The 12,085-nt window shown below is 32.2% G+C and overlaps 1 protein-coding gene across 2 annotated transcripts; it reads left to right on the plus strand.

Annotated features, from left to right (window-relative positions):
- Window positions 1–522: 522 nt before the first annotated feature.
- On the plus strand, window positions 523–3,604 carry LOC136225743 (F-box/LRR-repeat protein At3g48880). 2 transcript variants are annotated; one of them, XM_066013847.1, is made up of 3 exons: window positions 523–669; window positions 918–1,323; window positions 2,590–3,604. In XM_066013847.1, exons 1-3 carry the CDS (start codon window positions 600–602, stop codon window positions 3,146–3,148), a joined length of 1,035 nt encoding a protein of 344 aa, XP_065869919.1. In that variant the 5' UTR covers window positions 523–599; the 3' UTR covers window positions 3,149–3,604. The 2 variants fall into 2 exon arrangements, with proteins under 2 accessions (XP_065869919.1, XP_065869921.1); XM_066013849.1 differs by having other exon boundaries at window positions 557–669; window positions 1,065–1,323.
- Window positions 3,605–12,085: the final 8,481 nt, after the last annotated feature.

A 12,085-nucleotide genomic window follows, 5' to 3' on the forward strand; every position in this document is an offset into this window, starting at 1 on the left:
AAATATTCAAATATTTCCTTTTAATGTCAACATTATTTCCTTCGCATTAATCTTATTTTAATAAATTTAATTACCAACTTTTAACTTTTTCATTCTTTTAGCTTACACAAAGTTAGAATTCAAATTACTCCTTACAGATTTTCATTACAAAATCTCTCGCAGAGTCGCAACAATAGAAACAAAAATATTTCATTATTATAAACTAAAGAACTGTTTACCATATATGGCAGTAGAAGTAGATATCCAAACAATTAAAAGTGGAACCTTGTAGAATATTTCGTAGAAAACTACACTATCTGTTTTTTGGAGGTGACGAGGTAGCGCCACACGTGATATACAAAAACCGACAGTTACAACAAGTTTGACCATTTTATTTTCCAGATTAATTTAATTGGTCCGTCACATGAAATTCACAGTACTACCTTTTAGATTCTTTTTTATCCACTGCATCGCAACTTGCTCTGTCTGCCTGTGCTCTCGTTTGTTTCTGTTAAAAGTAAAACAGAAAAAAGTTGAGGATCTTTCCGTAAATTTACCGCCTCAGAATAGAATCTAATTTTCTTGTATTGTATAAATCTCTTTCTCCTCAATCTCAGTTAATGGTTCCAAGAACACCCAACAAAATTCCCGTACAATCTTTCACTCCCTGTCCGTCTTCCCTTCAACAAGGTCTCACTCTTCCCCCTCTTTCTCTTTCAATTTCTATTTAATGAACTGAAACTCGATCTGTTTGGATCTCTTTTTCACTTGCGGTGAACTGAGAGATCTGATTCTTTTCTCGTTTAACTTTTCCGTTGAATAGAATTGAATTGTTTTTCAATGCATAATCCAGTCTTGAATTTAATTGTGTAAGCTGTTTTCAATTCTTATACCGAAATTGAAAGATTTGGAGATGTAAAAATTGCTGCTTTTTGCAGTTTCCATAGGGTTAATGTCGCAGTGGCGGTTGGGAGGAGGTGATGAGATGGCGGAGAAGGAATCTTGTGTGAGGAGATGGGAGGATTTGGATAGTGATATATTGGTGAAGATATTTCAATCTTTTGACATATTTCAATTAATTTCAGGCATTGCTCATGTTTGTAGTTCATGGAGAATGGCTTGTCGTGATCCTTTGCTTTGGAAAACACTTGATTTATCAATGTTGAAATCCAATTTCATTAAAATCCCTTTGGAGCCTTATGTGTATGTGGATGGTCGTTCTGATACCATATTGACTCGGTTGCTCAGAATATCCTTGAATCTTAGCCAGGGGAACATAACTTCTTTGATTTTTCACTTCAATCTCTATGTCAGCGACGAGCAGTTAACTTATACTGCTGAAAGGTCAGCTTTTCTTTAACTCTTTTTCACGTGTGTTATTGTGATTTGAGAAACTTAATATGCGATTGTTTGATTTGGGGGGTGAGGATCTTTATAGTTATTACGATGCCTGTGATTGAGAAAACATAGCATTAGGCTGAGGAGTCCATTTTTCCATGTGAACCAGAAGGGGTTTTTTATACTGTTTTCTTTCAATTTTAATTAGCTTGAGTATTCATATAATACAAAATATGTTCCTGTTTCACAATATAAATAGAACTTATACCATGATATAATCAAAATACTTGCTTAGATTAGATATAATTGATATATTGAATTATATTCTTATATGCTGAATCTTGAAAACAAATGGGTTTTCACTGGGCCGGTGAGGTCTCTAGGGGCACTAGGCATACTCCTTATCCTGACCTCACAGGAAGAAAGCTTGGATTCCCAATCCTGTTCTGGGCCTAATTTTCGTATGGAACAGGGGATTCCCAACCCATTGAAAACCTAGAGTAGGATTGGCAATTTTTTGTTATCTGTTAAAATTGTGTTATGTTAAAGTCGGGCTGTCTCTGTAAATCGTGTTATTGTGCCTGAAATACTGCTACTTAAGGTAGGGGTGGGGGGAATGTTTCTGTGTACTGAGGTAATAGCCTAAGCATCCTAATCACACATGTCTTACTAAGATGCAATGAAACTTATTTAATCTACCTTTCATTGTTGAAGTCCTTGTGCAACATAAATGGATAACAATGCATCACATAATTCTTTGAATTTAGGCAGTGACAAAAAGATACGCCCATTGGTGTTGATGGGGTTAGGGTAATGCACTACAGAAATTTCTTAATGGTCCGTTGTTACTTGCTAGAGTTGGCTTTATCCTGTGTCCATTTAGTTTCTTAGTCATCACCGTGTAACTGTATCTTGTTGTTCAGTGACATAATTCTGATGGAATGGAAGCATTGCGTTCCATTTATGATTTTGGAAACCTAAGAGAATGATTATGTTTGTTTCCAAATTATCTGTAACTTATTGCTTAATAATTTCATTGAAATGATAATTCCGTTCTTCGAGCTGGCAAAATATAGCTATAGTTTTCTGCATGTAGGTGCATATCATCCCAAGACCTTTTCTTGGTTCAATTTTTGCTTGGTTTTGTTGCATTTTTTTTTAATTGAACAAGCACCATTTTCACAAGAGGAGTCAATCGAACCTTAGTTCTTCTATTTTTTGGAATTTTTCTGTTCTCCAATAAAATATGAGATGTTCTATCATCTGTTTCAGGTCGCCCCGGCTTAAGAGACTCGTACTGCCAGCTTGGAACCGAATAAGAAAGACTGGCATATGCAAGGCTATACGTATGTGGAGGGATCTCGAATCATTAACAATGCCTAGCATAGCAAGTCCCCCATATCTCATCGAGGAGATTGCCAATAATTGTAGAAACTTTAATGAACTGAAAATCATGGGTCCTTTTGAGATATTCTTTGCATCTACCCTAGTTTCATATCTTCCAAGATTAAGGGTATTGAGTCTTAGATGTTCACTGCTAGTTAAGGATGCTTTGATTCTAATCTTGGATGGTCTGCAATTCCTGGAAGTGCTCAACATATCTCATTGCCTTCTGATAGAAGTCCCACCGCCACCAGCACCTAGACGAATGATTAGGGAGCTTGATCAAAGTATACTAGAGAAAGCTTCTCGGTTGCGTGAATTCTTAACTTGCATGGAAGATAGTTGCACTATGTGTGAGAGGACGAGAAACGATGAAGGGCTTATGCGGTGGTACAAGTACGAGGAAGGGCTGTGGAAGGCAGATGAGGCGAGGTCTCTTGCTCTTTGATTGGAACATGCATGTACAAGTACACTTTTGCTTTGATTGCTTTTCTTTGGTGCTGCCAGAAACAGAATAAACTGATGTGTGAATGGATGTAATGTAACTAAAGAAAGCTGCCATCAGTGCATTGAGGTGATAAAACACAGGGACGGATCCAAGTAGGGTCTGGTTGCCGGAAAACTCCATTAAAGCTATGAAAGAGAGTTAGAAGAGTGAGCGGTGATCTCACCGATAGAGGTAACGTATTGTAATTGTAACGAGAATGTACATATGGTGAATTACAGTTTTCTGTGTTTTGCCATCTGTTTTCCCTTTGTGGGTTGTGGTTTTTAGGTGAGGAAGAAAAACATATTTATGCTGAGTTGTTAGTTGTTAAAGATACTGATTACTGTTAATTTTCTATCGCAACAGTATCATGAATATTTGTTAGTATTATTATAAAATGCGGTGTCGTTTGAATTTTGATTAAAATCTCATGGAATATGAGTGACAATGACATTTGATCGGTTATATCTTATCATATATGGTCTGCGGAGAATAAATTGTTTATTTGGAATATAATTTTCAAGAAATGTATTCAAAGTCATTTTTTAGCACCTGGCTGAAGCACACCTTGAAGAATTATTGAATGTAATGTAAGAGAAAAGAAAATTATTAGAAAAATAAAAACTGCAACTTTCTTACTGAAATTATCATATTATAAAAAATCATTCATAGAAAGAATGGGGTTCGTCCTTGTTTAAATGCTGCACCTACCAATCTATCATATCATAAATAATTCTGAATTACCTAACTACCTTTTGTTTTTTTTTTTTGCAAAATCTAGATATTGGAAAAAGATACTTGTATAATTTATTGCGCATTATTTGGCAGAAACAAATAGACCAACAGAGAGATATCCCGAAATGTCATTTCAGGATTATACTAATTTTTGGGACTTTTAGCGCCTTCCTTGCTCAGCTGAATTGTTTAGGCTAGGGATTAACTGCAATTGCAATTGTCAAATATGCTTATATTTCGTCGAAACTGTGTATCATATTTTTGTATCATGTACAACGGTGAAGGAGGTGTGGAAGATGGTGGACCTATCTATACGAGTAGACAAGATTCTATCTAAAGATGTTCGGAGCTGGCTTGACATTTGTGGAAAGGGGCTGCCTGCGGCGGAAATTAGACGTGTGGTGGCCATTCTCTGGCAGCTGTGGTATCGGCGAAATAAATTTCTTCATGAGCATAAGTGGATTGAATCAAGGATATTACTTAACAAGGTTGATGCTTTTATTCAAGAATAAGGAACTGGTATGACTGTTAGTTCTACTAAGCCGACAAATGACCTGCTTTCTAATTCACTAACCCGTGAACCTGCAAGAGTATGGAACCCTCCTTCGAGTGGCGTTATGAAAATCAATTGGGATGCCAAAATTGGAATGAATGGCCATCGTGTAGGGCGGGGTTGGTCATTAGAAATGCAGCAGGTGAGATTATGGCGACAACTGGAGTTCCGATTGGTGGTTGCACTTCAGCGGAGGAGGCAGAGCTTCAAGCACTTCTGAAGGATTACTCCTTGCAAGGAATTGTTGCTTTAATGATATCATTGTTGAATCTGACACATAAATTGTTGTGCAAGCTCTACAAAAAGATGACTTCCCGAAGTTCTATCTCTTTTTTCCTATACGAAAATGTTCATACATGAAGCTCTATTTTTCGTAGTTGTACTTTCTCTTTTGTGCATAGAGAAGGCAATAGAGTAGCTCATTCCCTTGTTGCATGGACTTTTGATATAAATGAACCGATTGTGTTTATGGAGGACTGTTCTGCCCCAATTTGGCACATTGTATGTAACAATGTCAGACTTGCTATTCATTAATCTAAGATTACTGTTAAAAAAAATAGTAAAATCCCGATTAAATAATAATTGTTTTTTATCGACCAATGGAATAAAATAATAACTTCATTGAATGCATAAGATAAGAATTTTAAAAAAATTCTTGAGATTCATTAAAAATATAAAATAATAATTCATTAAATACGTATAGAAATTACATATATAATTCATAAAATAAAGTACTAAATAATTTTTATTTCAAATTTTATATTTCTCTAAAATATATATATCTATAGCCAATTGTTTCTTCTTTTCATACGAACTGAACTCAGTTTAATTTTTAACTTTTTGAAGGGCATAAACTACATTCAGCATATTCTTCTCATTTTGAAGCAAGTAATTTTTCAAAATCTCTATAACAAGAAAAACTTCTTTTGAAGAAAGATGTGATATAACGTTATTATCATCTGAATCTTAATTGTCATTATCTTCCATGCCCATTACTCGTTCAACAATTTCTTCATCTGTAAATGATTCCACTAAAGCTTCATTTGTCAATAAATTAATAATACAGTATCTATACTATATATATAATAACAGAAGGAAAAAGAAATGGACAATAAGAGTTTTAAAAATATTTTTTGATAAGTTGTCAAAATAGCAGCGAGGGAAAATTGAAAAACCATATATATATATATTTATAATAGGGATAAGGTGCAAAAATACCCTTAACGTTTATAGCTAGGAGCAATTTTACCACTGACGTCTAAAATGATACAATTTTACCCTAACGTTAGCCGCCAAAAGCAATTTTACTCATAACATTGACATGCTGGCTCAATTTCAGACATTATTATAAAACACATATATTTTGTTCCTTATTCTACACCAATTGCATATCAGTTTGTCTAAAAAAATATTTCATATGTGATTTAATAATAAAATTGGAGATTAATATTTATAAATTCGGTGAAATATTTTGAATTTTTTTCCAACTAGTACAAAAGACAGTATATATTTTTTTTAATTCCTTCACGTCTAATCACATGTTTATGATCTCTTACTAATTAGTGATAAAAATGACTCACATGTGAAGTGTAGATGACAAGATTTATAACCGAAAAGACAGTTTGATGAATTATTTCTCAAATGACCCAAATTAGAGGTAAAATTGTATCATTTTAGACGTTAAGGATAAAATTGCTCCTGATTGTAAACGTTGGAGGTATTTTGCACCTTATCCCTTTATAATATAGAATAATATTAAAAAAGTTCAAACTCTACATTAACACATTATTTATTGTCAATTATTAGCTTATTAATTGAAGTAATAAAAGAAAGTAAGAGTTACAAGTAAATGAAGCATGGTAGATAGTATTACATATATAAAGCATGGTAGATAGTATTACATTATTATATTTATTGGCCACCGAATACCAAAGTCCCCATCGACCTTTAATTTTAATGATGTATTAGTTTTATTCTTACTTTAAATAATATAGTCATATAATTTTGTTCTTATTTCATTAAGAGATTCAGATCTATTTAGGAGCGGTTTTTATTGATAAACTATTTAATAGCATTTTCTTCAAGAATTTGGAGAATTCAGACTTTGATATCTCCAATTGAAAAAATCCGTTAGAAATAGAAGATACATGAACGACTACAATCGGGAAACACAAAGGTGTCACAAATTACAAGAAATCCTTATGTTTCTGAAGGTAATTATTCGATTTTTTTTCATATGTAGTGGTTATTTTGTTCTCGATTGTGTTGTTGCTTTATTTTTTATAAAACAATAGTTGGTATAATTCCATCTTTGGGGGATGAAATTCCATTTCTGCCGTTACACAGGTTCCATACCTCTCGCTACTTTAGAAAGAAATCCAAAAGTCAGAAATAAACTTATATATAAAGCATGGTAGATAGTATTACATTATTATATTCATTGGCCACCGAATACCAAAGTCCCCATCGACCTTTAATTTTAATGATGTATTAGTTTTATTCTTACTTTAAATAATATAGTCATATAATTTTAATTTTGTTCTTGTTTCATTAAGAGATTCAGATCTATTTAGGAGCGGTTTTTATTGATAAACTATTTAATAGCATTTTCTTCAAGAATTTGGAGAATTCAGACTTTGATATCTCCAATTGAAAAAATCCGTTAGAAATAGAAGATACATGAACGACTACAATCGGAAAACACAAAGGTGTCACAAATTACAAGAAATCCTTATGTTTCTGAAGGTAATTATTCGATTTTTTTTCATATGTAGTGGTTATTTTGTTCTCGATTGTGTTGTTGCTTTATTTTTATAAAACAATAGTTGGTATAATTCCATCTTTGAGGGATGAAATTCCATTTCTGCCGTTACACAGGTTCCATACCTCTCGCTACTTTAGCTATATTTTTTTTTTGTTTTTTTTTTAAAATGACGAAAATAAAGATTTTGTACATTTGCATTCTTTTCTAGTATATGTTGCTAGGTGTAATCGTTTTGATTGTTAACTCTAACTAAAATTAAATTTTAAGCTTTATATGAACTAAATTGTTAGGTTTAATTGAAATTAGATTAATTTTTAAAATTTAGAGTCTGATGAAGTCCATTAATTTCTTTTTTAATTTAAGTTTATCTAATTGATATGGATTGCATTTTTTATTTTTATGCATTTTGGTACAAATAGATATACGGTCCGGCTAACCTATGCCATAAGGCATAGGATAAGACATAATTAATAAGTAACTCACTTATTAGATTTTTTAAAAAAAACTCATGCATATATGGGTAATTATTTTATTAGTCCCTATATTTTGACAAAATATACTGTTTAGTTCCTGTGTTTTAAAAAACACACTGTTTAGTCCATGTGTTTTAAAAAACACACAGTAAGGTCCTTAACATTTTTCACGATGACCTTACCGTTTTTCTTGATGAACTGTTTAGTCCCTACCGTTTTCCTAAACGGTAAAAAATTTAACAAACAGACGGAAAGACTAAACAGTTCATCGAGAAAAATATTAGGAACCTTACCGTGTGTTTTTGAAAATACAAGGACTAAACAGTGTGTTTTTTAAAACACAGGAACTAAACAGTGTGTTTTGAAAATAAAAGGACTAAACAGTATGTTACCGTGTGTTTTTGAAAATACAAAGACTAAACAGTGTGTTTTTTAAAATACAGGAACTAAACATTATGTTTTGAAAATACAAGTAGTAAACAGTATGTTTTTGAAAATACAAGAACTAAACAGTATATTTTTTCAAAATATGGGGACTAATAAATTGATTATCCTACATATATTGGTGGAATTTTAGAGGTTTACTGCCAAAAAGAAAAGTAACTAATACCTATGAAATAGCATAATTAATACCTATATCTTACTTTTTCTTTTTTCATAGCATAGTTAATATGCTACACGTGTGCCTTATGGTAGATAAACCTGTGCCTTATGGCACATGTTAGATTAAGCGCTAGATATAAGTTTCACGATAATAGTTATTCATTGAAGTTGAAAACACATTGAAAATAATAATTAAAGAGGTATTAAAACATTATATTTACAATGAATTATTTCAATTATAAATTATGTTATTTTATTATTATCATTCTAAACTCATTTTTCATTTTTTAATCATGGATTCTACATTATTATTATTATTATAAAAAAGTTAAGTTTTTTTTTGTCCAATCCTCTAGATAAAGAGATTGTAAGCGTCCAATACACTTTTTCTTGAAAAGAAAAGAATAAATTTATTAATCACTTCTCAAAATTGAAACAAGAGATGGAGGGAGTAAAGCACCCATATTCTCCAAATCTGACATAGAATCAATCACCCCGACTAAAATATGAGCTACTAGATTTGCAAATCTCTTTACAAACGGAACATGTCCATTATGAATTTCTCTCATAAGGGATTTACAATAAGATTGAAGGTATGCTGGATAAGATGTTAATTCTTGAAGAATTTGGATTGTGCTAAATATGAACTCAAAATGAAGGTAAATAAAAATAAATTTGGATGCTCAAAATCCTAAAATGTACATTAATTATGAGATAGTATACAATTGTTTTTATAACACTGATCTTTATAGTTATTAACCATTATGTTGTGGTTTGTACAAATTTGTTAGTATTTCAAGAGTTTTTAATGGATGAAATGAAACATGATCATAAGACAAGTTGTAGGAAAAATATTAATTAAAAATGTTTTTATTTGAATCTCTTCAATTTTTGAAAATGTTAAGTTTAATTTCTCTAATTAATAGAATTAATTTCACATATTAATTATAAACGTTTTTTTTTACTGAGTGGTTACAATTACGATATATTTCTATTTAGCTAAAATTAAATTATGGACTAAATACTTCATTAAAAAAAATAAATATTTGAATTAATGGGCAAAAAAGTATTTACATTCATCTCTTTATATGTCTATATCTTGACATTCTCTCTTATTTTCGAAATAAAAAAAACAAGACAGATAATTCTCTCATATTTTTTTTGTCCATTTGTTTTTGTTTTATTTTCCATTGTTTGTTTCGTGTTCTTGCTTTCGAAATTCAATAATATACAATTAATAGAAAATATTAATAAAGTCAAAGAAGTGATAACTATGAGGGTGACTGATATTGTATAGAGTGAGAATGAAGAACAAATTGATTATCTTAATGGGATATTACGAGATGAAAATATGAGAACGCATCACCTTAAGCTGATTCAATTGGATATATTGGGTTATTTTATCCTAATGAATAATTGAATTCGAATACTTTAGTGATCATGAAATTCCATCAAGCAAAATGATTATCGTCAAGATGAATTTGTGCCTAATTCTTATGATTTTTTTTATATGTAATTGAAGTTTTTTAATGCAAAGACTAAATGTATATATGTAATTGAAGTTTTTGCATGTACAACATTAGAAAAATATTGATTGAAATAATTTATAGCATAATAAATTGATGTTGTTTCCATTTCAATATAGATTGTAATTCTTTTGTATCGTAGATATAATATTGAATTTGAATTGTAGTTCAATTTAATTTTTGGTTTTTCATTGTATTCTAATATACTTCTTAATAAATCTTCTATTTTATTATTATTATTTTAAAGAATTCCAATTAGAGAAAAAAAATATACAAATTATTGACTTTTATAAAAATAAATAAATCATTCACCTCTAATTTAAATTCTATAAAAAAAATTAATCTTTTTTTATTTTCAAAAATAATTTTAATTTGAGCAATTTGGAGTTAAAAAATATGTGAGTTAATTTTCAATAAAAAATATTAGTATATTTTAGTTAATTTGCAAATTCACTCCTTATATATAAGATAATTTGCAAAGTTAGTGATATCACAATTAATTGTATTATATGTGACCCAATTAGGTAACCCCTCCTCAACAGTAACTATCGAAATCACATGGCTAGTCAAAGAGACCTTAATATCATGCACATTCACACCTTAATGTGATAACTCGTCTAAGAACTCTTGAGGAGGCTGAGCCCGTAGAGGAGAATGCTAGAGTCGGTACATCGCAACTGTTGCAGAGTGGTGAGTTCGTATCATTATTTCAGGGATCCTAGATCGATGCTAGCATTAACCATGGCGCTTCAGAGTTCTTTACGATTAGGGTTGTACATCCCCTCATTCTCTAAAAGAACTTTGCTATCTCTAAGTCTTGGAGCTCATTACTGCTCTTTAAGCTGCGTCAATCCTTAGATCTTGGCTAGGGATGTAAACGGGGTGGGGATTGGAGTTCTTATCCCCGTTTCCCGACTAAACGGGGAATCCCCATACCCGTCCCACGAAACAATCGGGGACAAAATTCATTCCCATTCCCGCCCCATGGGGAATCCCCGACCCCGCGGGTATCCCCGTTTACCCATTTAAAGTTTAAAAGAATATATGAAAAATAAATAAATGAAAAGAATAGAGAAAAAAGGAAAAAAAGAGAATATAATGAACAAATAGATATAGAGTGATTAACAACATAAAAAACAACTATCTTTTAAATCACTCCTCACGCTGTCACGTCCGTGTCTAAATTTCTAGAATTGATATATTGATATTAGTATATATTATAATTATTGGGTATGTGATTTTTATTTGGTGTTATAGGAAAAATTTGGAGTTAATTCGATGGGTTTAGGTGTAAATTAAAAGTTTAGGGTAATTATTAAAAAGTGCAAGGTACCGAGAGGGGTACTCGATCCTAGGGCGAGGTTCGGTTACAGCTACGAGGTGCAAGTCATCTCTAGGGTATTGCATCCATTTTGTTCATGTACATATATGTGGATAGTATAAGGACACGTGTATAACGTGTTTTTGGTAGTGTCCTTTGGTTTGGTTTGTATTATCTACATGTGTGTGTGTGTGTGTGTATATATATATATATATATATATATATATAGCTGAAGTTGAGAACTTGTGGAATGGTGTGAGATAGGCTGGGGTCGTGAGGGCATAGGGGATAGTGAAGCCTCTGATGCAAGAGTTCCACCCATTAACCAACCTCAAAGACAACAACGACCATCGCCTCCACGTCGACCTGTTAATCTTCAAGCTGAACAACCTGCACCATATGTGGCTCCACAGGGTGCAATGCCACAAGTAGTACAACTTGAACCCCGAGCTTTAGTTGAAGCTTTTGTTACCATGATGGAAACACGTGAAGCACATAGAAGGCCCAGTGAGCTGATTGAGGATGCCAAAAATTGTGGGGCATTTGATTTCAAAGGTACAATTGACTCTGAGGAAGCTGACAATTGGTTAAAGGCTACCGAAAAAGCCTTTAGTACTATGCAGTTACGGGATGAGGATAAAGTCAGGGTTGTGTTTGGTTTATTACATGGACCAGCAGACGCATGGTTAACTCGAATCAGGGGTTTGTATCCTGAAGGGTTGAATTGGGGAGTTTTCAAACGTGAGTTTATGAGAGAATATCTGACTAAAACATTTCAGAAGGCGAAGAGAAATGAGTTCTTTAATTTGAAACAGGGGACTATGGCTATGAAAGAGTATGTGGACAAGTTTGATGATTTATACCGGTATGCTAGTCAGTGGTTTCCTATTGAGGAAGTGAAATGTGAGAGATTTAAGGATGGA

The sequence above is a fragment of the Euphorbia lathyris genome, chromosome 1 (assembly GCF_963576675.1).
Source record: "Euphorbia lathyris chromosome 1, ddEupLath1.1, whole genome shotgun sequence".
NCBI lineage: Eukaryota > Viridiplantae > Streptophyta > Magnoliopsida > Malpighiales > Euphorbiaceae > Euphorbia > Euphorbia lathyris.

Bases quoted from the DNA above. Each gene is read 5' to 3' on its own strand.
- LOC136225743 (XM_066013847.1), top strand. From the start codon at position 600: ATGGTTCCAAGAACACCCAACAAAATTCCCGTACAATCTTTCACTCCC. The intron at 670-917 runs GTCTCACTCTTC...TGCTTTTTGCAG, and splicing joins TCCGTCTTCCCTTCAACAAG to TTTCCATAGGGTTAATGTCG. The intron at 1,324-2,589 runs GTCAGCTTTTCT...CATCTGTTTCAG, and splicing joins TTAACTTATACTGCTGAAAG to GTCGCCCCGGCTTAAGAGAC.